A 26,629-nucleotide genomic window follows, 5' to 3' on the forward strand; every position below is an offset into this window, starting at 1 on the left:
ATACAATCATTCATTAATACTATTGATCAATATTTTATAACAAAAAATGGTAAGAAATGACTTCAGTAATTATAACAATTGAAATCTAAGTGGATAACAATTGACAACTTCATCCATAAAAGTCTCTCCGTTATTTTTAAAATTAAACCGACGAATAAGACAAATAGACATTGATAACAAAAACTTGAAAGACACTACTTCATTAATGACCATAGTTTAAACGTATGCAACGAGTACACAATTAGGTCAAACCGATCTCACACATAAGAAGGTGCGGAGGTATGAATGTTAAAACTACTTTCAGCTCCACATCGCCTCTATTCAGTATCACCGCTTCAAGAAGAGGTTATTACTTGATGCACCTGCTCTGTCATGTATTTTTTGGGCAACCTATGGAAAAAATTTCTTATCAAACTGTGTATGCATTTTGTTAAGAATGGTTGTCTTGGACTAAAGCAAAATTTAAATACCAGCATTCCCCTTTCAAATGTAGGGAAGTGGCTTCCTTTTTGTATGACATGGGTCAATATTGTTGAAAGTTCAAAGCGCATGAGTTATTGGACTGCTGAGATTTTTCCATACCTTCTTTGTTGGGAACCTGTCATATTACCTGGAGTTTTTAGATTTGAAAGGAATTATTATAACAAATAAGCATCCACTGGTTTTAAAACCAGGTCACTTCTCTTGTGGAAAGACGCATCCAAAGTGCATAGTTAACTAGGGTTCATGCTGGAGTCTCTCAAACTTTTGCCTCCCCACCCCCCACCCTCTCCTATGGTTGTGATATAAAGTAAAATCTGGGGTTTGACAGTTGTTCTATTAATTAAGCATCCTTAAATTGATGAGATCTTTCCATGGTGACTTGTTTCTGTTGCTCTAAATCATAGTTGGATGCTGCCTGATAGTATTGAAGTAGCTTCACTATCTGTTGCTTATTACTTCATCCTGTTCTTTGGCCTGCGTGATTGTTTTATGAGTTTAAACCTTAATAGTAGACGGCAACAGATCCCCCCCTTTTTTTTTTCTTTTTTTTTTTTATAAATTCTTAAATTGCACAGGTTTTATTGCTCTTAAATTGCACAGGTTTTAAGAGCATGGTTATGGAATTAATGTTTAATCATGGCATACCAGAAACAAACAGATACCTCAGGGGCAGTAGACTTTATAATAGTTATTCTCCTCCTCCATATCTGTGTGGTTGATATTTGCATAGTAATATCCTTCTCCAATAATTTGCATATGCATCTTCGGGATTGGTTTCTACTCCTGACTTCACTCTTCAGCATGTCTATATACATATTTCTTCTTTTCAATCCCCTCTTTCCAACCAATTGGGTTGGCGTGGTAATGAGAGAGATTATAGTGTGTATCCTATATCCTTTGTCTTTGTAATTACTAGTTCACATAAGTTTTTATGTGTTTACTGTGTATGCATCGTGGGTTATTACGTGAGTTTACTAAGTACATACTAAAAAAAGTAATAGTTGCAAGTTAGTCAATAAAAAAAAAAAAAAAATCATTTCCAGAAACTTTCTCATTGGACTTTTTGAGTTTCCTATCCTTCAATTTTACGTAATTGCATCACCGAGGACGCCAAGGATACTAATCTGCGAAGGATTTAGCTCCATGAGCAAATTTTACTTGATCTAATCGTTTTTTATCCAATTGTTCCTAATATAATATATATATATAAATTAACACTGATGTGATAATTTAAATATAATGATTACGTGGGGGCATACTTATTTATTTCTTTTAACATAATAACTTGATGAGGTAGATTTCATTCATATAATTATAATAGCATTGTTTAGTATAAACAAAGGAATATTGTTTAGGAAATTAAAATTATATATATATATGAGCGGTTGGAAAGCAAGGTGAAATAGTAGAGTAAATTAGGTGGTGTTTACTTTGTGTTTCATTTTTGAGTTTTGAGTTTTGAATTCATTTTGAATTTTGTGTTTTGGTTGTCTATTTTGAGATTTTTAAAAACATATTCTTTTTATCATTTTGAAAAACTATTTCCTAAAACAGAAAATTAGAATACGTGTTTATTTTGAAATTTTAAAATAATTTTTTTTTGTTATTATGATATTTTATTTAAAGTATTTGATTCAAAATAAATTATAAATATTTATTAATAAATTATAAATTTGATTCAAATACTTTAAACTATAAAATAAAATTCAAATAAAATAAAACAAAAAATCAAAATCTTAAAAATATCATTAAAAAAAATTAATACAAAAAAATAATATCATATATTCAGTTAATATTTAAATAAAATCAAATAACAAAAAAAAAAAAACAAATCGCAAACAGAGGAAATGAGAAAGGAAAGGGGGAGGACCAATGCCATGGCCAATCGCCCCATCTCCTTCTTCCCCCATCATTAAATTTCTCCTTAAACAGTGGCCACAAAGGTTGTTGTTTGAAAGGAAATGGGGAAGGAGACCAACGCCATGGCCGAGAATGAACAATTCAACCAGTCGGCCATGGTAGTGGCTTTAAACCTTCGATTGGTGAACGACAATGAAGAACAACAATGATGACCAAGATGATGACCCACGATGAAGAATGAAGCAAGGCTTATGCTCGTCGGTGACACCGATCGAATTTGGTTTTTGTCATGGCGTGAACAGAAGAGATGAGAAATGAGAAAAGAGAGGAGAGAGATGAGAGATGTGGGTCAGCACGGGGGCGGTCGATTGCGGCTTTTGACGGTGACGAGTGAGGTCGACGACCGACGAAGAGATGGCGATGAGAGATATGGCTTATGGTAGCGACGGAGATGGCGGGGCAGTCGACGGCCCATGCTTGAGAAAGTAAAGAGGAAAAAGAGAGATAACATAGAGATCTGTTTGAGATTTGGGGGAGGCTGTTTTTCGTGTTTTCTACTTTTTAGTGTATTTTTATTGAAAACAGTCAAAACAACAAAATGTTATTTTGAATTTTCTTTACAAAATCTTTAGTTGTTTTTGAAAACGTATTTTTGAAAATAACAAAAAAAACACGTCTTCAGTGTTTTAAAAAATTGAAAACAAAAAACGGCCTGAAAACGCCGAAGAGAACATGCCCTTATATTCATATTTTTTTTAGATATATATATATTTATTTTTTTTTTTTTGGGGTGGTTGAAATAGCCATTTTGCTATTAACGTGGTTAATACAAATTCAAGAAAAAGTAAAAATAACGATTGACTAGGAGATTGGGTGGTTTTCAAAACCCATCGTAATCGTCCTTGAGACGATTGGTTTCCTATTATTGTCTTTGTCAAGACCTTTAGTCTGTAATGAGATATAATAATGGTTTGGGCTATTAAAATGGGTTTGACGATCAATAATGTTTTCGAGGAAGAATTTGAGTTTGGATTAATTTGTTCATATATCGTTTTATTTTTAAATCATAAATACAATTATCTTTTATATTTTTCTGGTTTACTAAAAAAATATTTTATTTATTTAACTTTTATCATTACGTTCATATTTTGTTTTTATTTTTTTTTTAATTTTTTAATCAACTGGTCATCTTGAGTTTTCTCACAAATTAATCCCAGAACTTAAGAGAATCAGTTTTATTTTTATTGTTACGTTCACTTTTTTTTTTAAAAAAATAATTGTAATTTTAATAAAATGAAAGTATTGCGAGATTAATTTTTAAAATTAATTTCCGAAAAAGGCTCTCCACGTACATTTTTTATTTTTTAGTCAATTAGATAAACAAGGCGAGGCCCAGACTGATTGGGCTAATGGGCCCTCCCAGTCGGAGGAGCGTTGGCCCATATACCTACGAAAAGAAAAGAAAGGCCGGTGGGCTTCCAATTCGGTTCAGAATAGAAAGAGCACGCCCAGGAGATGAGGCAACGCAAGGTCCGATAATGGCGGATGCAGGAGCAGCGGCAGCGGCAGCAGGAGCAAGTGGCGGAGGAGAGTACTGGTGGTGGTGGGCTGCCAGCACTGCCCAGTTTGCCGCCGGCATCAACTTCTACCGCAAAGGTTATTGCGGCGATTCTCGCCTCATGCCTTTGAAGGCCTTCGCCGTCGCCTCTCTCTTCGTCGGCGCCTCTGCCTCCGCCGCCCTTGCCTTTCTTCGTTCCTCCGGCATCCACTCCGTAAGTGTCCCCTCCTCTCTCTCTCTCTCGATCTAATATATTGACTCTATATATATATATATTTGTGGACGATGATGTTATTGATTCGTTCAAATATTTACGTGAAGTAAATGTGATGGGGCAAATGCAGCCAAAATGAAAGAATTAGGCAGAGTGTGATTGAAAAGGGCTTCGGCTTCGAGTTGCAAGTATTTTTATCTTTTGGAGGATGTTTATGTGTTTCTTCTTTTCCTAGGGTTGAGTTCTTCTACTCTGAATATGTGAACTTTTCATTATATCTATTAAAATTCAATCGATTCAAGCCCTATTCATACTTGATTAATTAGAAGTACATTCTTTTTTTGCTCGGTATTTAGAGTTACATTCGGATTGAACACACAATTTCGACCTTCTTAGCCTTGCTCCCGAACCTCAGCTTGGACTCGTCCCTTAAGGTAGGACTCTATGAAGATGCTAAACCATTTGCGCGAACCAAGCTAAGCCTAAAAATTCCATTACTTGATTTGAGTCGGGTGGCTAATGCAGGACCATTACAGCTGGCTGTAACATACATTGGTAAATTTGCAGGACCATTACAGCTGTAAGATGCATTGGTGAATTTCACAACCATAAATGTGTCAATGTATCACAGTAGAGTCTCATGAGGCACTTGATGCCTTATAGGTACATGTTAGTCATTATTAAGTTCCTGATATTCGTATGTAAGTTTTTAGGTATTCTTTGCCTCACTGGTGAGGCTTTTCTAGGTTCCCCCCTCCCCCCCACGCCCCCCCAAAAAATCAATTTTTCTTTGTGCTTTTTCAATGTTTTCTCTTGGTTTTCTTTGATTGGAAGTTTTAAGTGATTAGAGCCTCAACAATCTTATAAACTGGTTTGTATTCAGTACGCTAAGAAATGTGCGGGGACAATTAGAGTCATTTATTTAAGGAGGGATTATCTCTAGATCTAGCTCTTTATTAGTGGGAGGTTCCAGATAATAGTTTTTAGTGAATGTTTCAAATAGCTTTACGTTCTATTCTTTGACAGGTGTGCCTTCATTTCTCTTTTATATTCAACTGTCAGATGAACTTATTATAATTTCACTTGGAAGCTACTCCTACTCATAACTACACTTTTACCTTCACTTAACTCTTTTAACTTTTCTAGGGATTGGCTACATGTATCCTTTGCCATTCTGCTTTATCAATGTCATTCACGGTTAATCCATAATTAGGACTCTTTCTTCGTTATTTCAAACTTTCAATCCAAGTCAATTTGACCTCCTTAATTCTCTAGCAATACCCTCAATGTGAATGGTAGCTCTTTTAGTTGGGTTCCCGTGATGTAAATGCTGCCTTTAACTTCAATCTACTTCTGTTTCTTTATTTCCTGTGGACGATAGCAACCTGGTTCTCTATTGCATTTGTTAGTCAATTGTTGGTAGCTTTATTTTGTGTTGTAATATCCTATATATCACATAGAATGCTCAGAAGCTTGATTGAAGCTATAAGATTTTCACTCAAGCTTCATTCGGAGGTGTGTTAGAGACGTGTAACAGATAGAGGTAGTCATGGAAGACGTGGTGGAAGGGAAATGCAAGATCTGTAGGACGATTGGAGATGCTTTGAATAGTCTGTGGAAAGGGATTGGGGAGGTTTTGGATGGCTTCACCAAATCCTTATGATTTGCTAAAGTAGTTGGTGAACCAAGGTTACTTCGGCTGCAGCTTTCTAATTGGCAATGGCATTTGGAGTGGTCTTGTGTTTGCTCGTATAGTTTGGAAGAAGGATAATCTTTAATCGTTGTTCATGTGTGTAAAGGCATAGTGAAGACTATAAATTGCATCCTGAGCATTGATATTATTGCTGAGAGGAGGAAAAAAAAAAGGGGTGCTATTAGGAAGGAGGTCATCTAGTCATCTTCAGAACTAAGACTTTTTTTTTTTGCATGAACGGTCAGTCCATGAAGCACCATTTTTTTCTATTTGCTTTTTTTTTTTTTAGTTGCATTTACCTCGATTTTCGCTTATGGGCAGTGCAATCTTTCTTTTCCAGGTGGAGGACCTCAAGGAAGCGGGTGCAAATATAAGGACCGGACTAGGCATTCCGCCAAGGGCATGAGATGAATAGCGTTTTCTTTGGTAAAAAACCTGAACAATTATGGAGAGCACTTGTTTCAATTTTCACCAACCATTTATACATTGTAGAAAGGATTCCATGCATTACTTACATACATGGCCTCACCCTCATCCTATTTTTCTTTTTTCAACTACTAACTCATTGCATATTTTTTTGAGGGCATAATGCACGCTCTTCCTCCCCTGTGCTGAATTGCCCAAATTGAATTGGCTGGCGTGCAGATTCTCATGGATTATTACATTCGCCATCAGTTAGCTAGCTTAAAACTCGTCAAATCAAAGGTCACATCGCGCCAATATTGAGCTGCTCTCAGAGTTACAAAAGGAGTTTTAAAGGAAAATATGATCCAACCAGGCTCATACTCCATCCTCTCATTGCTGAACAATACAAGCAATAATGGCAAGTGTTGTACGGGGGGCTTGTTTTTCATGTTATGAACCATAATGAAACAATTGGCAAAATTGATGTCATTTTTACCAATCACCAAATTTTCCGCAAGCAAAGCACCCATTGATTCAGCCAACCTGTACCTTAAAACAAGGGCTCAATCCACAGTTCAATTCTGGGGATGTTAGAAGTGCCCAAATGACTTCCCAAGGAAACAGAAAAGGCACAATCCATCCGTCCATCCATCCATCCATTCATCTTCAAACAAGTTACACCATTTCAGCACATGTATTCTTTTGTAGCAAACTCTACCAGTAACCAAAATTTGGACTCTGCAAATTATGCTCCCCCGAGACATAAAATTTTGGAGAACCAACCATTAATGGAGTTGGAGTTGGGGTCACAGCTTTATACACAAAGAGACCATGAGACTGGCATACGCTGGACCATTGTTGCATATACCCTTCAGGCTGGAACATAAGACTCGAGCATTAACTGCGCCGGAGAAGGTGACTTGATCTCTACAATCAAATATGTGAACTTCCATTGCTTGTCCACCTTGTCTCTGAACATCTCGGTATAAACTTTGCCGCCACCATGGGGCCCCCGAATATAGAAATTAACCTGTTTATCCAATTGGTTACACCAGCATAGAGATACATGTATATATAGTTTGGAATTTCAAGAACTACTGAGGATATCTTGACAAACTTCAGGTCAGTAGGATGTTGTAACTGGAGGATCCGAAAAAAAAAAAAAACAGATATATTGTCCAAACTTGTGTACAGCAAGATTGCGTTGCACATACTTGGGATGTTATAATCTGACACACAATATTTGAGATTTTCCAAGCATTCAAAGAGTTACCTCAACATGTTCAACTCCATCCTCGTCAGTCCAAACCCTATTTGGAATCCGTTGGCGAGCAGCACGGTTCCTACTTTCCTGGCCATAGCCCGTAACAGGTGATCCAATTCTCACCCTGACCTGATATAGAGCAAAATTTTAAATCATTTAGACCATGAAAAGGTCATGCCATCATCCACAAAATTATAAACCACCATGCAATCATTCACTATATTACAAACCTAGGCAGCCTGCATCGAGATTTGTAAATGCCACAAAAATGTAGAAATGTGATGAAAACATTCAAAAAGTAATAACCGACGAATCATAGCTTCTCATAATTGCCCATCAAACCCCAAAAGCTGCTTCTTGGAAGTTTGCGAGGCACTAATATATCTATGCTAGCTCTAAGGTAAAGCTAGTGGGCAATGCCGTAGCAACATCTTATTAGCTCGTACACAAAATGTGAAATAAGCACATATCCTTTCTAAAAGGTCATGTGAGGGAGCCCTGCCCTAAGTATGCACAATACAGTTCATGGGATTAGATATAACGGTGGGAAGGATGAGAGCTGTGACAGTTTTAGAGCTAGAAGCAATTGAGGATTGAGGTTACCAAGGACATGGAGAACCACTACATGCGGAAAGATCATGCAATGAAGGCCAGCCAACTTTGGCATGGCATGTGAATTTAGCAAGTGATCGAGTGGAAAAAAGCAGGTGACTGACTCCATGGATACCTCAACCCTGCTATTGGAGTGATCCTGCGGAATGGCACATGTATCCCATGTTGGACTTAGAGATGGGAGTAGCAAAGGTTCACTTGAGGGTATCACATTATGATCTTGTACTGGATCTTCGAGGGTTTAAAGATCTGATAAGGAGCTACGTGGAAAGGGGAGGGGGAGAGAGAATAAATGTGTCGACATTTTTTTCTATATGCAGAAAAAAGAAGTTACTTAAAAGAATATAATAAATAACATAAATATAAAGGACACAACAACAAACCAAGCCTTAGTCCCACTAAATGGGCCCAACTATATGGATTCTAACCCACCAATCATCTGTATTTATAATTGCATCTTCTTAGAGTCAGCTTAAGAATATTTGTGGCTCTAGGCAAGAATTATTTTGGTGGTCCTTTAATAATATAAATAAATATTAAAAATTATTTAAAATTTACTTTGCTTGCTTTTTGAGATGCAAAATCACTAATTAAATTTTTGTATTCAAGTTTACAAAGCAAATCTTTTTCAATTGACAATATAGACAAGAAGAAAAGATCTGAAAATGTAAGAATTAAATAAGCAAAAAAAGTGGAGAATCCACAACTAGGTTCTACAAATTAAAGTCATCGATTTACTTTTTTTTTTCTTTAATGCTCAGATCAATGCGGATTCCCTAGACGAAATTCTTGCCATCCAAATAATCGTTTTATCAAATTATCTTCCTAAAATAACATCATTTCTTATTATTTTTTTTCCATTGCCTTGCTAGTTTACACCTCACTATTTATTGCTTAACATTGAAAAATAATCCGTGAACTTAGGGAGTTGAGGGAGCTTTTTCATCTAAATAACATCTCACTATTCATTGTCTAATATTGGGAAATGATCCGTTAACTTCGAGAGTTGGAGTCCACCTCGTCCAAATGGAACAATAAAATAAACTGAGCATAAATTCAAACAAAAACCATCATGAAATAGAATTAGTGACTTTGCATATCAAAAAACAAAGGAAAAAAAATTAAACAATTAATGATTTTGGGGCCCTAGGCATAGTGGCCTATGCCTTGAGCCGGGCCTGCTTCTGTAAAGCCATTATAACTTAATATCATTTGAGAGTTTTTCATTAAGCTTTCTCTTGATCTTTCTCTAATCTCTTTTTCCTTTTACTACAAATTTTGAGGACATTTATTAGTTTTCTTCTCACATGATCAAGTCATCTTAATCACATCTCACATATCTTATCCTTAATAAGAGAGTGGCTCTTATTATAAATAGCCTCATCTCTAACTTTGTTCTTTCTCGTATGCCCACATCCATCATAACATCATTATTTCAGATATATTCATATTTTACACATGCTGATTTATTGGCCAATATCTTGTGCCATACAACACAAGTAGTTTTATAGTTGCTAGACAAAACTTTCCTTTCAAAAAATTGGCCATCACATAAAATGCCAAAAGCACTTCTTCTGTTTAACAATTTCATCTTTATTCTGTAACATCCTCATGAACCTCCCCATATTTTTGGAAAATTGATCCAATATATCTTTATATTTCCTTGGACTGGATCTTCAAGGCTCAACAATATCACACTTCTATTTTTACCAAACTTACATTTCATATATTTCCTTTGGATTATAGTATGTCTCTCCATACCTTGAACTTAAAGTTCACACCTTATTTTATATGCGTGCTTCATGAGCCCATCTATCACTAAAACAAAGAATTTTCTGAAAACTCTGGGCAGGCATTTTCTAAATCCATAAACACTATCTTTTTGTTTTTCTTCTAGACATTTCCATCAAGTGTCTCAAGAAGTATATATCACTTGCATTGTTGACCTACTAGGTGTGAATGAAATCAACGGTCTTTCAGACAAATTAATTTCTGTTCTTTTGCACAATGACCCTCTTCCAAAATTCTGTGGTGCGGCTCATTAGCTTGATTCCTTTGTCTTTTCACAACTTCAAATATCTCTTTTATTCTTGTAAATATGCAATAGAATGTTATTTCTCCGTTCATCAAGCATCCTCTTCGATTTAAGAATCACATTGAATAGTTTCATTAACCATAAAATGCCTTCTCCAATTCATTTTCATTCTTTTATAGAGATATTATTTGCTTCAACTGTTTTACCATTCTTCATCACTTTCATGGATTATTTCTCTTCTTTCAAACAAATACCTTTTATAGAATATATGATTGGAATCTGGTTCAAAATTACCAAGATGTTCTAAAATAATGTTTGTTTAACCACATTTATTGAATAGTTTCAAAAAACACTCGTGTGTGTGTTTGTGTGTGTGTTTATCCATCTTTGAGTCAAGTCAGATAAACACCTTTCACAAGCTTTTGACTTTGCATCATTGAGGGCCTTCTTTGCTTCCGTTTAATCCAAAATATGAATTCATGATGTTTGATCCAACAAATTTTGCATAGGTTATCAGCCACCAAAATATGAATTCATGATGTTTGATCCAACAAATTTTGCATAGGTTATCAGCCACCAACTTGACCTTGCTCCTATATCTTGGGACTGACTGTAACTAGACAAAATTCCTTCAACATTAGAAGGTGGTAAGAGGATTACTCAATCTAAATTTGGAGTTCTTTCTAGCCAAAATATATATTTTTAAACTTTTCAAATTAGGCCATGTCTATAACATAAAATGATAGAACACAAAATTTAAAAGTAAAATCTTAACATGTCATGAAATAAAGATTAAAAAAAAAAAGGATTGAGTAGAAGGGCCTTGTAAAATATTTTGCACTATGCACTGGTAAGAGAAAATGTAGGACGGGATAAATAGAAAAATATGGAAAAGAAATAAAAGAAAGCGTGAGTGCTATATATTAGAAAGGGTAATGCTAACCATTGCCTTAGGACAATGGTTAAGAAACATTAAATATACTTGTTTTTCAGACAATACTTATTTATTATTGCTCATTTTTAGGTTTAGACTTTTTTATTGGTATGTAATAAAACAAATGCACTTATTGTAACAAAACCAACCAATAGAAAATGTTTAGAACTAAAAACTGTTAGTGATAGTGCCCTAAATGCTAGATTTACATTACATTGATGTATGTGAATGGCACTATTGATTATTCTTGATATTAATAAAAGATCATATCTCTCCCTCTCATCTTTATGAATGAGTCCCTAGACTTCTTGGTAGACTTCCTACTCTCAAAAGTTTGAGACTATGTGACTTGGATATCTAGTCCAGAATTTTTTAAAAGTATTCTCGGTTCTTAGATTTATTAGAAGGGGACTATAATTAATCGATTGGTGGACTGGCACATAAGTTATTACCATTGTTTAGCATAGAGATGTTAATGAGATGGGATGGTGAGTCACATGCTACATTGCATGGAATGCATACAATAACCATGCGGGTGGGTGTTGGAAAAACATCCACTGAATGTGACGCCTGCGACAGATCACATGGCTTATGGATTAATGATTTGTCACTGGCTCTCGATTGTGTATCTAGTCCTTTGATTAGAGGTGACATAGTGTCTTGTGCACTGGTGTCAGTGATTTGCCGTTGAGCGGAACCATTCAGTATAAGAGGTGGGAATGTTCTTTATGCAATCTTTGTGTAGTGGTGTATGGAGGTAGATTGTTTGTAGATAGGATCCATTGACCTCCATTCGTTGGGGGCAAACAATCTATGTAATCCATGTAAGTGATTGTGATTGGAAATCCCTTGGCCATGGTGAGCATGAGATTGAAAAGAGTTCCAATGTCAGATTGGTTCTAACATGTTACCTCAATCATGTCATACTGGATCTATCATAGTTACCGAGTCCTATGGGTTTAATCAGTCCGTGACTCTCACTCGGTTGGGATGTTAGTCAGTGGAAAGACTATAGTGCACGATAATCGAGGAGCCTTAATAGGTTCATATGAAGTTGGACTGTGTTGCCATTGGGATTGTCTTGAGTCCTAATTAGAGAATACTCAGGATCTCTTAGGATGCTCTGGGGATTTGGAGAAACCCTCTTAGTAGATCGATGGGATCGGTCGACATCAAGGAGTTGACGTGTCCTGATTGCTAAATGGTTGTGAACCTAAAAAGTCACGCGCATATCAAATAATGTAGTGGATTAGTGATCCATTGCTATTAGTGTGTTTCTTGTCGCTGTTGGACAGTGATGTTGGTTGCTATATCATATGTGGGACACATGAATCTATGATTATGGGAGATGGCTATTGGATAGCAGGGCCTTAGAGGCAATTGGACGAAAATGGTGCTGTTAGACGGAATCGGTTGACAGGTTTATGGAGCGGTCGACCGTTTGGAAACAATCAACCAGTGCTCACATGCTGTCAACCGTTCGTGCTCTATCGATTGGTGCTTGAGATCATGTCAATCGTCTTGAAATGGTTGACCGATTTCCTCAAGCTGTTGACCATTTTTGCCATTAAATGCGATGCAACTTTGTCACATTAGAACATTAAATGCTCTGATGCAAATCATAAGAGACGGAATGGGAAGGGAGAGGCATGAGCAGCTGGTTGATAGAAGGGAAGGGGATTTGAAAGGGTTTGGTGGAGTAGAAGAAGGAACCCAATCGTGTGACACTTTCTCTCCACCTTCTCTCTTCTTCTTCCTTTGTTCTGCTTCTTCTTGCTTGTTGTCTGTCTCCTTCTTCTTCCTCTAAAGATGCGGCTTCTTCTTGTTCTTGCTCCAAGACAAGCCAGTGCAGCTTGTCACAGCAAAGGGGATAATATTGTAATTAGTCCTTTAGTTAGTTGAGGTAGTTAGTTACTCAGGTGTATGGATTAGTGGATGTAGAGAATCATAGCTAAGTGCACATGGCCACTTGGCTAGCCAATTGGCTGTTCTAGAAAGATGTACTAACCGCCTCCCTTATAAATAAGAAGGCTACAATGAGGATGGGGATCATGTGAGAATTCTACACTGATCTTTTCCCTCCTTTGCCTCTCTCAAATTCTGTCTCTCTTAATCCCTCTCTCTCTCTTTTCCCTCCCTTACTTCTCTTCTCCTTCTTTTCCGCCTACTCGACCTTCTCTCAATTACGGAAAGGCTCCTAATCAGATCGAGGGTCTAACACAGCTCCCTTCATCATCTTCTCCCTATAGAGTGGCTATTGGACAACCAAGAGGCAACCAAGAAGGGATTGCGCATAGCTCCAGATCACCTCCATCGAGAGGGTCCTAGCACGGCTCCGTTGGAGGCTTTCGTGGCAGCTTGGGCGTGGATCGACTAGGTCCTCTACGTTTGCAGAGGAGGGCTGGTCACCCAAGTGCTTGTAGGTACGATGCAACTAGCTAGACAGAAATGGAGGAGAGCAACGCGTAGGCAACCAGCACCAATCTTCATCCGAAAGGTATACTGAAAAACCTCCTATGGCATGGGCTATTTATGTTTTGCATGTGGGTGATAGAACCGAGTCTTACAAGGTTGATTTTGGTTTCTACTGTGTGTGTTTTATGTTTCTGTTGCACTATTTTCTGTTGAAAAATGCTTTGAAAATAAAACCCTTGCATAGATCCACACCGGGTTGGTGTTTTTGGTGCGCCTTTGGCCGCTGCCTTTCAAAAACAACATATAATAAATTCGCATTGTCTGAAAAACAAGTGTATTTAATGCTTCCTAACTATTGCCCTCAGGGCAATGGCTGCCATTACCCTAATAGAAAATAAAAGGTCAGCATGGTTTCACCAGCTCTTCTAGTTTTCTTCAGATTGTCCAATGCATAAATGTTGACTGTTCCTAATTTATGCACCTTTAGTTCATGTGAATCAGTTTTTTATTTGATTTTATTATGGTATAAGATAGACATTTAGCCAACAAGCATTAAAAAAAAAAGCACACAATAAAAAAGAAAACAAGGTCTGAATATTCAGACACCAAAATAGTAAGACTATATATTCAAAGGATTACAAAATCCAAGTTGATTATAACAAAAGGATCAGGATTTTAATAACTACAAAGCTCTCCCAAAATATCAGGAGAGACTGAGAATGCCATGTTTCTCTATCATGGTTAGAGATGGCTTCTAGCGGACATACGTACTTATACCTCTCCAAGACCAGATGAGGTGCAAGTCTTTTGAGCAAAGCCCATTGTAACAAATTCTCAATTCTACCCAGCAAGTCATGAGATCCCACTAACCTCTTGTAGGGGTCATAGACTCATAGCACATGCAAGCACCCACCCCAGCAGCACTAATGGGGTGAGGGCATATTGGACCAGGGGAAGGCCATGTGCATTTGCTTTAGAAGGCATAGTTACATAAAAAGTTCCCTCATCCAACAGATTGACCTTGAGACCAAGGGCTAGATGGAGACGATGCCTTGACTGTGCGCTAACTGCTAAGCCATTGCATGCATTAATTTCAACAATATAACTATATTATGGAATATTAACAAGTGATATCATTAGTTAGTTGTTAATACTAACACAAGGAGCCAATACCAATAGAAGGGGACAACATGACACCTATGTAGCTAGCAACTGAACCAGTTGAAGTTCACTGTTTACTATTTCACGCTCAACTACTCGCTACAATGTAGTTTTCCACGACTCTACTCTCCTATAATATCATGTTTGTCCACATGTATATATGGCCATCCATCAATAATGATGTGAAATAAAAAAGGGTAATATAGGGAACAACAATAATTGGACTTTAATGAAATCCTATTCCCATGAAATCCAACCTTTTTTCAAGGGATTCCAAAAGGCCCCTAGTCCCTTACATAGTGTTGGGAATGAAAGGATTTGATGGAATTTGTAGGGTTTGAAATGAATGGAATTTGATTTGGAAGGAATTGACAGAAAATAAGAGCATTTTGAAATCACATGAATATGATAGGATTTCATGAGAATTGGATCTCATAAAACTTAATTATTTTATTTCTCATATTACTTTTTATTTTTCTCAGTTGCTATTGATGTGAGGCTGCAGACTTACCTATGGGTCAATACAATATAGCAGGAGACCTATTTTCTCTGATAATGGAAGATCTACATTCTTTATAAGACGTAGTGTTTTTTGAATTTTTTGCTAGTACAATCTCCCTTCTTTCTATTTTTCTGTATAGTTTCCTACAAGACATAACTACTTTCAAAGCTCCATATATCTCTTGTATTAACAATTTTGCCTTATCCCTATATTAAATAATTTCACTACACTTACTCTTACAACTTTTATCTTAGTTCTACAGGTAGATTTTTATTCGTTCCGTTAATAATGTAAGAGCAAATATTGTTCTAAGTTAGCTTTCAAATTATCATTGTGTCTGGACATGATTTTATGAATTCATCTAAGCTAATATTCATTTAATGGTGGAAGCACATTTTATTTATATAATCAATATAGTTCTTCAGTGGTGTCAACAAAGTTTATCTTTTCCAATTCCTTATCATACCAAACAAAAATAATGGATTTTTTTTTCATAAATTCTAATTAGTTCTGAGCACAAACAAATGACAGGGAACTTATGAAACCCATTCTTATGTTTCCTTATTGGCAAGAAAGGGGCTTAGACATATATCTCAATCTAAAATTATTTTTTTCCTTCTTTTGTGAAACTTCTCTTCCTTAAAAAAGATATTCGAGGTTCATCTTAATTCTTTAAAACTCATGATGTCTCCAAAACCCATTCCACAACATTTGGTGCCTTCCTGTCTTTTACTTTCCCAGGAATGGCCCTGCTGGGGAAGTCATTGATGGAATCTTATTACTGGGAAGATAGGATTGCTATGTTTGGCATGTATATTTGAAAATTATAATAATACACCTATGACTTAAAAATTGAAATTTTATGTTCATAATAGAAATTTATTTAGTATTAATAATCCAAAATGACATTATCTATTATAGATTACAATAAGCATATTGCATCATATATATATTTTTATATATGTTATATATAATTATAATATACCAAGTTCTATCAAGTAGCATAATACCAATTTTTTATTTTGTTTTTCTGCATACAAGCATTAAAGAGCAATTTTGTCCGAGAAATTTGGTTTCACTTCCTATCACTTGGGAAAAGTAACTTTCCCACCCCTCTTGGTAAAGACATTCCCATAAGACATGGGAAAATGTTGCCCATCAGAAAGTCACTTTCTTAGGAATCTGGCATACCAAACGAGGGTATGTCTTTCCCACCAATTAAATTCCCAAGAAAGTAACTCACTTTCCTCATACCAAACACCACTTAAAATTAAAACAACATCCATAAACTCTAGTACTCATAACTAGTTGGTAATTAGGTACTTCAAAATTCAAACCAAAAAAAGTAACTGTAGATTGGGCAAAGAAATTATGGGGTGAACAAACCTGACTGTCATTTTGAATCCTTTCTAGAGCCTTGCCAAAAATCTTGTATCTACCAAAAAAATTATAATAATAAGTCTGGTGAATTAACAAAGAGGGGGGAAAGAGGAAAGAGAGAGAGATAGAGAGAAAGAGAGATGAAAGAACAAAAGAAATGAAAATCTTCAACCTTAAGATCCAAGCCAAAACAAAATGAACTTCAAATTAAAATGTCTCTTACTCTTTAGGTTCAAAAATGAGTTCTTTGAAAACACCATATGCTGCCACAGCAGCAATTCCAAGCCCTGCAAGAATGATTATACTATAGGAAGCTCCCTCTGTGAATGTCACAGGCTTCTCTGGGATGTTGTAAGTAGGAGCATCAAAGGGATCCTCAACTTTTGATATGTCTTTTCTAGTCTGTTAAAGGAACATGAAGGGTAAAATGAAGCACTTGATTAGAGCACAAAATTTCAAGCTACCATGATATATGGAAGCACATAAAACAGTACATGAATAGGAGCAATGTGCAATATTTTATTTCCATTGGAAAGTTCTTCCCAGAGCATCAATTAATATGCTACATTCACTCCCAGAGAAAATGTTTTCCATGCGCTAGTTAGAATAAATCAACAGAACTATCATAATTTCCAAAGAAAATGAAATTTTAACTCTACCAGATTGAAACAAAGGTCTTTCTAGACAGTTCTCATCTAAACCCAGAATAAGTGTTAGTGACTTAAAACTATGAAGCTGATAAAAGAATTATGCACCATATTTTCTTTTTTCATTCATAATTTATGATATTTGCATGATAATCTTAAAAGTTTTCAAATACAAGGTATTATCGTGCAAACAGATGCAATGCACAAGTGGCAATAGCCAATGACAAAAAACTTTCTTTGGTTGTCAATCCACACAACTGAGTGAATTGATCGGTCAAACAATCCATGACTGATTCATTATAAAGAATTTGAGTGAAACTGATATTGTACCGAATTAATGTTCAAGAGCAGGATTCTTTTCTATTCATAGGCAAAACTGAATCAGAAATGACCAGTTCACGTCTTCTTTATTTACTTCACCCTTCCATTCAAGCACATGAAAAAATTATTTGCCTGCATAATTTTATATAGGGATCACTCATTATAAAGGTTTCTTTTTAGAATGCATTTAGTTATTTGTGAAAAGCAAAGATAAAAATACCAAATTTTACAGGCTCCAAATTTGTTTTGTTAGCAGTGATGGAACATGAAATTACTTGCATCTTCATTATAGATCACTTATGAACAAGAAGTAATTATTTACCAACTAAAATTTTATATAGGGATCACCCATTATAAAGGTTTCTCTTTATAACGCATTTATTTATTTGCTAGCAATAATGCATTCATAAGTTATTAAAAAACAAAGATAAGATAACAAAGCTTTACAGGTCAATGATTTGTTAGTAATTATAAAACATGGAATTATTTGCATCTTCACTAGATAACTTATGCACACCAAGAATTTATTTGCCCGTATGACTTTTATATAAGAATTGTCCATTATAAAGGTATCTCTTCACAATGCATGTATTCTTAACTAAAAAACAAAGATAAAGAGACTAAAATTTCACAGGATCAACAACGATTTGTTAGTAGTGATAAAACATGAAAGTGAAATACATAACTGATTGTTTTAAAACTTGTAATGTAAAATAACAAAAATTATCAAGCTATTTTGGCTCAAGCACTTTCCCAATTGGCAGCAGCACTGGAAGCACATACATTGCTGTTCAGTTCCATCTTTTTCCACACACGAGTATAAATTTTGGTGTTTTTTATTCTTTTGTGTATATATTTGAGTAATCAAGTTGACAAACTCCATTTAGAGTGAACCTTGGATGAATCCCGTCGCTCTTGTTCAGAAGCTGTTGATGCAAAAGTTCTGGCAAAACAAGGACCTTTGATGTTGGCTCCATAATTTTCCAATGACCGAAAATGAACCATACTTTCACTAGTCTGTTGCCCCATAAAAGGAAAGGATGTTCCTGACAAAATACAAATATCATTAACATGAAAAGAAGAAGAAACAACCAATAATACAAAATTGTATTCCTTTCACTAAAGGATGAGCACATGTATCAATGAGTACCATTACCACTTTTGGTACCAAACAACTAGCCTTCTTACACCTATATACTTTCCTTCATCATTATTAATTTCTGATTTCCATGGATGGTCATTTCTATTCCCAATACCATGTCCAAGTCCAAGGGATACAACATGGACGAGGGCATAGGACATGTTTCCAACACTCAGATTAACATTGGATACCTAGATCATCTTGTTGTTTTAGCATTATTTAAAGAAACCAACTCCTCCGTGGACAATAAATATAAACCTCATTGTTCCTCTAAGTTCCCCTTAATTTCAAGTATGTCTCAAAATAACATCTTACTACAAAATTATATAGTAATTCACAAAGTGTCCATGCATCCATACCTAGCTTTTGGTTGCACTTCTCAATATCCTGAAATTAGAGTTTAAGTGAGTTCCAAGGATGGACTCCACACCTGCAAGCTCACCCGATACTCATATTTGAGTCCATGTAACATACACTAAACTAAACTAGAAAACCTTAGATCTAAAGTACTAAGGTTTAATCTTTTTAGCATGAATCTAAGGCCATGTTGTCCATAAGTTAAAGACCATTATGTATTTAATTACCACTCGGCCGTTTAAAGATCCACCTAATTTTGAAGGCACAACAGGTATTTATTGGATCAATATTGTAACCTGCAATTAAATGTGTCAAAAAGGAGCAGGTTCAACCACTAACCTCCCCCAAAATTGAAGACTTAAAGGCATAAAATATCAGCAAGCCAACATTCCAATGGGTTAATCTGAAAACAAACAATAAGGTTCATCTAACAACTTGATAGCTAATAATAAGAATATTATTATTAATGGTAGGATTCCTCTACCACCTTGACTGCATTCAAGATGCACTCCCAAGCTTCCAAGGAGAATGGAAAAACTTGGGGATATGCTACATATATAGGACTGTATACAGATTTTTAGACTTAACAACTCTAAGTGATCGGACAAAAGACACAGAATTGCATATATATGCATCACCAAATGCAAAACTCTGCTGTCAAACTAAGTATCTCCCAAACCTCTAAACTAACAACAGATATTTTAAAGCACTGGGTAGAGTACATGCAAGCATGAATTCTGTGGTGGGAAATGCAGGATTTGCCTACATAATCTTTAGAGGATTATCTACACCTAAAGTACATAATGAACTAGCACAAAATATATAAGTATCTCCATGTAATATCTAACTCTGGTTCCATAGATGTGCCTTAGTAAGATAAACAATTAGTAGAATAGGGAGGCCTTGTAAGTGGTACAGCAGCAAGAATATAACGCAAGATGATATATCACTAACCAGCAGCTCGAAGCACCTCCTGCAGAATTAAAGGAAAAATCTATCAGTGGCCAGTGATGTACGGATTATAGAACATGAATGTAACAACAAGATATCCATCCACCTTAGTTATAAAGCCATGAACGTTGGAGGAGCTCGCAAAGCCTGACTTCGGAACCACCTGAAAAGTATTGAAAAACCTTTGTGCATGAACATCAGATTGAATATGGCTTTTTGTGGTGAAAACAAGAAAAAAAAGAGAGAGAGAGAGAGAGAGAACTATCATTTAAATCTCAGTAAGGCATTTACAAAGCAACTATGTAAACAATGAGAGAGGATCAGGATTGATGGTTTAACTACATTCTCGGAGCAATTGCATAACATAGAAGGAATGTTTATCACAAAGTGTAGTGCATACAACTCTAATAGGCAAGTGACAGCCAAAAATAAAGTGAATTTCTGAATCCTGAGTTAGCTGTTCTAAAGAAAATCCTTCTCATCTCAACAACTAACTTCAATTAAGCCCGATTGTGCATTGCCTAAGGCAGGTATAGTTAAACCACAGAAACAACCTTGAGGAACAAACAACAACAAGAAATGAACAATTTTCCATCGTCAAAAAAGAAAGAAAAAGTTTCACTTATGTAGTTAAAGGAGAAAACTGTGACATCACATCAGAACAAACAGAATAAGATATCAGGGCTGGTAGAGGGATAGGCTGAAAGAAGAACATGAAGCATTAGAAAACGAAACGGAGTTTGTTTGTGCAAAAAAAAGTCAGAATATCAATCAACGAAAAGCCATAACCTAACCAGAATTGCCACCCAAAGAAACCCCAAAAACATAAACACTAAAAAGAGAGGTTACAATCACTTACCCCATTTACAAAATCATTACGGGCAGATGAAAAACCAACAGAACCCGCATCGGCTAGCCACTTTCTAGGATTATGCTCCATCTGGGAACACGAACCCCTGTAAGATTTCACAGCATTTGCCCATCTGTTCTTCAGTGAAAACCCAGTTCGCTTAACATAGTGCATCTTTACTGGAAAGTAATTCAAATCTATTATCCAACTCTTGCGTTTAGGGGATGTATCAACGAAACCCAGTCGCCAATTTCACTCGAAAACCATACCCACAGTTTCAAATTCCTTGCAGAGAGGTCGACTTGGTGACCCAAAAACCAGTACCCTAAACTGAGAGAGAGTAATCTAGTGGAGGCCACGTGCGGGGTACCTGAAGATGCACGTGCCACTGTATTGGGCTCTCAACCGTGGGCCCACAAAATTTTCTTCTAAGCCCAGACTGCTGAAAGACTTGGGCCTTTGGGTCCTGCAAGGCCCAATAAAAACTTAAAAAATCAAAACGCTGTTTATTTGTGTGGCCGCGTGATCAGCCTGAACCTAAAACCCGAAAGCCCAGGATTGGGCCCGATGGTGTGACCATCCGTCGGTCCATGTCATCATAAATGTACAAACTTTGTTGTAAATTATATCACAAAAGTGTTGCTTGTGGTTGTCAAATAGGCCCGGTTGTCTGGGATCTAAGTTAAGTTGCATCAAAATGAAAATATAAATAAAAAATAAATATCATATAATATAAAATAAAAATTAAAAAAAAAATATTTTAAAAAAATAAAAAATGAAATGCAAAATATAAGGTAAATGAAAAAAATATGAGACTTTTTATAAATATAATTTTTAATATATAAAATTATAAAAAATAATTATTTAGTTTAAAAATAAATATAAATCTGCATTCAAATAAATTCTATAAATAAATTTTAAAAAAATTAAAATTTTTGAGTTATTTTAAGTCTCTAACTTTGAAAACGTATTTTTTATATTTTTTAATATTGTGAAATAACGTTAAAATATTTTTAAAATTATAAAAATAATCTATAAATATTTTTTGACATTTAAAAAAAGTAACATTTCGAAAACATCAAAATGACACCCTGAAAACATCTCCATCATAACTCAATGTTATCGAGTATTAAACTCTTGTTGATATTAATTTTTAATCACACTTTTATTAATATTTTTGATATAAAAATATTATATTTTTTTAATTCATTGTAAACATTAAATTTTATTTATATAATTATATCGTTTATGTCATATTTTTTTATTTCATCATGAATAAAAAAATTAAAATAATATATTTTTTATTATTATAAAATAAACAAAATCACCATTCTTGTAATTAAACATGGGATGGGCAGGTGGTGTGAATTTCACAAGAACAGATGGGCATTTGGGTAATTTCCGATGGCCGTTTTGAAATATTGGAGAAAAACATGGGAATGTGAGCAAATATAGCAGATAGTGGGATTAGGTAGTGGGGACAAACCGCCTCAACCGCCACTTCACTTCCCATTTCCCACCACTCTCTCAGTTCTGAAGCTTTTTCATTTTCACAGATTTCGGCAATCCCAGAAGCCGACTCTCTGCGCTTCAGTTTTGCACTGAGCCGGCGATTTTCCGGTGAATGGGTTAGCAGGGAATATGGGTCGCCGTCGACGTCGTCAACGAGAAGAAGAAGCGGAGGCAGAGGGTTTCATTGGAGACGATGAGATAAAGAAGGGGCCGTGGAAAGCGGAAGAAGACGAGGTGCTGATCAGCCATGTCAACAAGCACGGCCCCAGAGACTGGAGCTCCATTCGATCCAAAGGTCTCCTCCACCGCACCGGCAAGTCGTGCCGACTCCGCTGGGTCAACAAACTCCGCCCCAACTTGAAGAAGTATGCACAAAATTACTGTTTTCGGAGTTGCATATTACGTGTTCGTAGATTTGTCTGTGTGAAAATGTCATGCCAACAGGATATTTTCAATGGTTTTCCCTTTGTGTGTGTATTATTGGAAAATGGACTTCTTCCAAAATTTTGAGAAAAATGCTATTTTTCTGGAATCTAGGTACGTGTAATGTGGTGGTAATGTTCTTATATACTAAAGGTCTTGATAGGGTTTTTCAGTGTAGCAGTTGGCGGCTTCAATTTGTTTAACAATTCTGTTTGATTTTCTATTTTCATAGCACTACTAATGCTTTAAAACAAACGACCAGAATTACTTTAGAAATTATGAGACATTGTAATTATTCTCTTGTATGAAACATTTCTGGAGAACTTCTGTCAACGTAACCTTACTATTGCACATATACATACATACATAAATACATATATATATGTTATGTTATGTTGAGAAGAGTGGTTGATGGATTTTTCTTAGAATTGTAGTTGATGTTGGTTTCTTACTCGCTGTTTTTTTTTTTTTTTGAGAAGTGGGATCAAGTTTTCAGCTGAGGAGGAGAGGATAGTGATGGAGCTGCAGGCAGAGTTTGGGAACAAATGGGCAAGAATTGCCACCTATTTGCCAGGCAGAACAGACAATGATGTGAAGAATTTTTGGAGTAGCAGGCAGAAGAGATTGGCCAGGCTTCTCCAGACACCAGCACCATCACCGTTGTCCCAATATCAGAACCCTAGTGAAGTTTCTGTTGTTCATGACATGCCTACAGATATGGAGGTAAGAAGTTGAATTCATGGGGAAAAAACTGAAAACTGAGATTTGCCTAAACCATGTTGAAATCTTGGGGGGTGGGGGGGGGTGGGGGGTTGCTAGTTTTCTTTCTTTGGCTAGGTTTTTATCGAACTTTATACATTGAAGAAAAAATTGGATTTGTTTGGTCCTTGCTAGGGATCAAAGGATTCCTTTTTCTTCTTTCAAATCCATTTTTTGTAGCTGTTGATGCATTTTAATTCAGGAGATGGATAACTGACGATCCCTGATCTCTAAAGTATGTTGAAGCAATTTGAACTCTCTTTAAGTTACATGTACATACCGGCTAGTGATTTCCCTTCAGCATGAGAGGTTGATTTGGATATTAAAGCCACTTCATTAAATTTTTTCTTCTTCTTTATAAACCTAAAATTCAATTCCATGACTGTCCCTTTTAAATTATTTGAAATAAAATTCAATCAAGACAAACAAGAAAAAATGCTTTTGAATTCATGCACATTATACAGTAATTATTCAAGTTCTGGCTGATAACTAAGATATTTCTCTCCAGACACCTATTTGTTTACTCTCTGTTTACCAGTTCCTGTCCAAGATCAATTTAGTTCCATAATTGACTGATATAGGAAAAAGCTACTGGAGTTCGGAACGTTCATCAATTCACTTCTTTGTAGAAAAAGGGCAGTTCCAGTGACCAAATAGCATTTACTAGCAAAGGTTTTTAGGAATTGCAAAGTGTTGGCACTTCTTATTGTAATGTTTGATGCAGAGTCTGAGGCTGACTCCTCTGTAAATTTCCAATTATTGCCTTTGGCCTTAGAAATCATGTGTTCTCCGCAATCTCAGGCACCGAAGTTCAGTTCTTCAACAGATGAAGAATCATCCTCAAAGTCCCAATCTTGCTCCTCATTATTAATTGACAACTCCCAAATGATGATCAAGATGGTACCACTACCTGAGCTTGCAAAACCAGACTTGCTCCACTGTGAGCAAGACTTTCTACAGCCCGAGTTCAACCCTGCTGAGAAGAATCCAGCCGAAGAGCCACAAGCATTTATCCCATTTCCCATAATTCCAGACCTCGAACCAGACCTTCCACTTGAAATGGGAAGCCAGGAACTCGCCTCTGTCCTCGGGAGCCCTAACTTACTGGAAATGTTTGGGAATGCTGATGCCTCAGATGTCGAAAACTTACCACAGATTCCTCTTGTGCCACCATATCTTGGGGATGAAGGACAAGATGGAAGGGAAGATAATGGAAACTCTTCTATCCCAGACAGCTTCTTCAGTGACTTCCCAGCTGATGTATTTGGTCATATCGAGCCACTACCCAGCCCATCAGATTGGTGATGTTCTGTCCTTCTTGTAGATATAGAAAGAAGTATAGCAATTGTATTTTGTCCCTCCCCCTTAGCTACACATTGAATGAATGGATATTGTGGGTGTTGCTATCCTTTGTACGTGACTCTTTTTCTACAATCTAAAGTTGATTGCCGGTCTCTCTATCCCGGCTAAAAAGATGGATGCCTCATGGATTGAATTGCTCACCATATGTTTCATTTTGCCTACTCAAGGGTGTGAGGTTTTTATTTATATATATGTGTGTTTGTGTGTGTGTTTGACATCACTAAGAATCTAAGGCCAAACTTCTCGATATGCATTTGGTAAACTCACAAAAATTTGTGTAGCCTCTCCTCCGAGAAGGTTTAAACTCTAGTAGTAGAGAAGACAATTATAATTTCTTACCCGTAGATGAAGAACCCTTTGAAGTGTGAGTTTTTAATCTAATAACCTCCATAATTTTAAATTAGGTAAATCACCAAAAAATGAAAGTGGCAAACTCTTGCTCATTTTTAAATTTATTCTAAAATTCAATTTTGTCAATTCATTTCTTAACATTCTAAATTTATTACAATGTCATGTTATCATTGTCCTTTCTTTAAAAGAGTTGTGCTACAATGCCCAAAAGAAATTGCCGCACGAATTTATCAAAAAATTATCAGGCGGACTTCAACATCGTTGAAATCTGCCCACTGTGTAGTGGGTGAATGATGAAATCCGCCCAGCACTGTGCTGGGCAGACTTCATCATAGATGAAAGTTCGCCTAGCACAGTGCTTGGCGAATTTCATTTATGATGAAATTCGTTCGAACTGAATAGGCGGACTTCATCTACTGCTAGGCGATGATGGATGATGAAATCCGCCCAACACTATGCTGGGCGAACTTCATCATCCAACACAGCACAACACTGTGTTGTGCTGTGCTGGATGATGAAGTCCGCCTGTTTAGTTCGAGCGGATTTTATCATAGATAAAATCCGTCCATCACTGTGCTACCCGGACTTTATTCAAATGCGCGCACGGTGTATTCGAGGCAAGACGATAATTTTAAGATAAGGATATTTTTGTTATTTGATGTCTTTAGTCATCTTGTGTGTCAATCAATTTGGGCAAAGTAGAATAATCCTCTTTAAAATTAGGATAACAACTTTTAATCTTTCCAAGTAATGGCGCGGGTTGCTTTCTAAAATGTAAGGAGGGACAAAAGAAAAATTTAGAAAATTTGTCTAAATTATTAGTTTGAAAATCTTATTTAGAAAAATTAAGATCAGTGATTATTATCGTTGTATTATTATGTATTTGGGGCAAGATTGCAAGGCCATCAATTTTCATGCCTCGAGAAGCTACACAAGTTAAAAATCTTGCATCTCAAGGTTGAAAGAAAGAAGAATAAGAGTGAGAAACAACAACAAACTCTCCAAGCACAAAAAATAACTACATAGCACATGTTTGTGATTTTTGTCATAAAACATTCTTCATTGATCATCTCATTATTGCATTTTGAAACGTCAGTTAGGCCTCCATACGTTGGTAGGAGCCAATACAATCAATATTTTCCTTTCTTATTTCAACTTATCACCGTATAAGTTGAACATGGAAGGAGTACCTAAATGTGCAGAGAACCAGCATAGGACTTCACAAGAAGAATCAATCGACAAGCAAGCACAAGATAAGGAATTGTTTGTATGATGTTTGGCTGAGACAAAAAGTCAATTGTCGTGGTGCTATAGGGGCAAAAGGAAGATTTAGAACATATGTTTAAGTTTACCTATTCAAAACCATACTTAGTGGAATAAAAATAAGGGATTATTATCGTTGTGGTGTTATCTATTTGGGGAAATACTGCAAAGGCATC

At 36.0% G+C, this 26,629-nt stretch overlaps 3 protein-coding genes across 6 annotated transcripts; 2 read left to right on the forward strand and 1 right to left on the reverse strand.

Moving 5' to 3' along the window:
• The first annotated feature begins 3,828 nt into the window (after positions 1-3,828).
• LOC127813986 (uncharacterized) lies at positions 3,829-6,712 on the forward strand. Of its 3 annotated transcripts, none has more exons than XM_052355185.1 (3): positions 3,829-4,115; positions 6,149-6,234; positions 6,391-6,712. In XM_052355185.1, exons 1-2 carry the CDS (start codon positions 3,882-3,884, stop codon positions 6,212-6,214), a joined length of 300 nt encoding a protein of 99 aa, XP_052211145.1. In that variant the 5' UTR covers positions 3,829-3,881; the 3' UTR covers positions 6,215-6,234; positions 6,391-6,712. The 3 variants fall into 3 exon arrangements, with proteins under 3 accessions (XP_052211145.1, XP_052211144.1, XP_052211146.1); XM_052355184.1 differs by having other exon boundaries at positions 6,454-6,712; XM_052355186.1 differs by lacking the exons at positions 6,149-6,234; positions 6,391-6,712 and adding an exon at positions 4,223-6,134.
• On the reverse strand, positions 6,453-21,107 carry LOC127813978 (probable mitochondrial import inner membrane translocase subunit TIM21). Its single transcript, XM_052355171.1, has 8 exons — positions 20,793-21,107; positions 20,040-20,096; positions 19,937-19,955; positions 18,379-18,530; positions 16,740-16,918; positions 16,523-16,571; positions 7,487-7,606; positions 6,453-7,243 (listed from the first exon to the last, which is right to left on the reverse strand). Exons 1-8 carry the CDS (start codon positions 20,955-20,957, stop codon positions 7,085-7,087), a joined length of 900 nt encoding a protein of 299 aa, XP_052211131.1. The 5' UTR covers positions 20,958-21,107; the 3' UTR covers positions 6,453-7,084.
• Positions 7,605-24,956, forward strand: LOC127813977 (transcription factor DUO1). 2 transcript variants are annotated; one of them, XM_052355169.1, is made up of 4 exons: positions 7,605-13,555; positions 22,340-22,660; positions 23,198-23,441; positions 24,279-24,956. In XM_052355169.1, exons 2-4 carry the CDS (start codon positions 22,425-22,427, stop codon positions 24,780-24,782), a joined length of 984 nt encoding a protein of 327 aa, XP_052211129.1. In that variant the 5' UTR covers positions 7,605-13,555; positions 22,340-22,424; the 3' UTR covers positions 24,783-24,956. The 2 variants fall into 2 exon arrangements, with proteins under 2 accessions (XP_052211129.1, XP_052211130.1); XM_052355170.1 differs by lacking the exon at positions 7,605-13,555 and having other exon boundaries at positions 22,256-22,660.
• The last annotated feature ends 1,673 nt before the right edge of the window (positions 24,957-26,629 follow it).

The sequence above is a fragment of the Diospyros lotus genome, chromosome 12 (genome assembly GCF_014633365.1).
Source record: "Diospyros lotus cultivar Yz01 chromosome 12, ASM1463336v1, whole genome shotgun sequence".
Lineage (NCBI taxonomy): Eukaryota > Viridiplantae > Streptophyta > Magnoliopsida > Ericales > Ebenaceae > Diospyros > Diospyros lotus.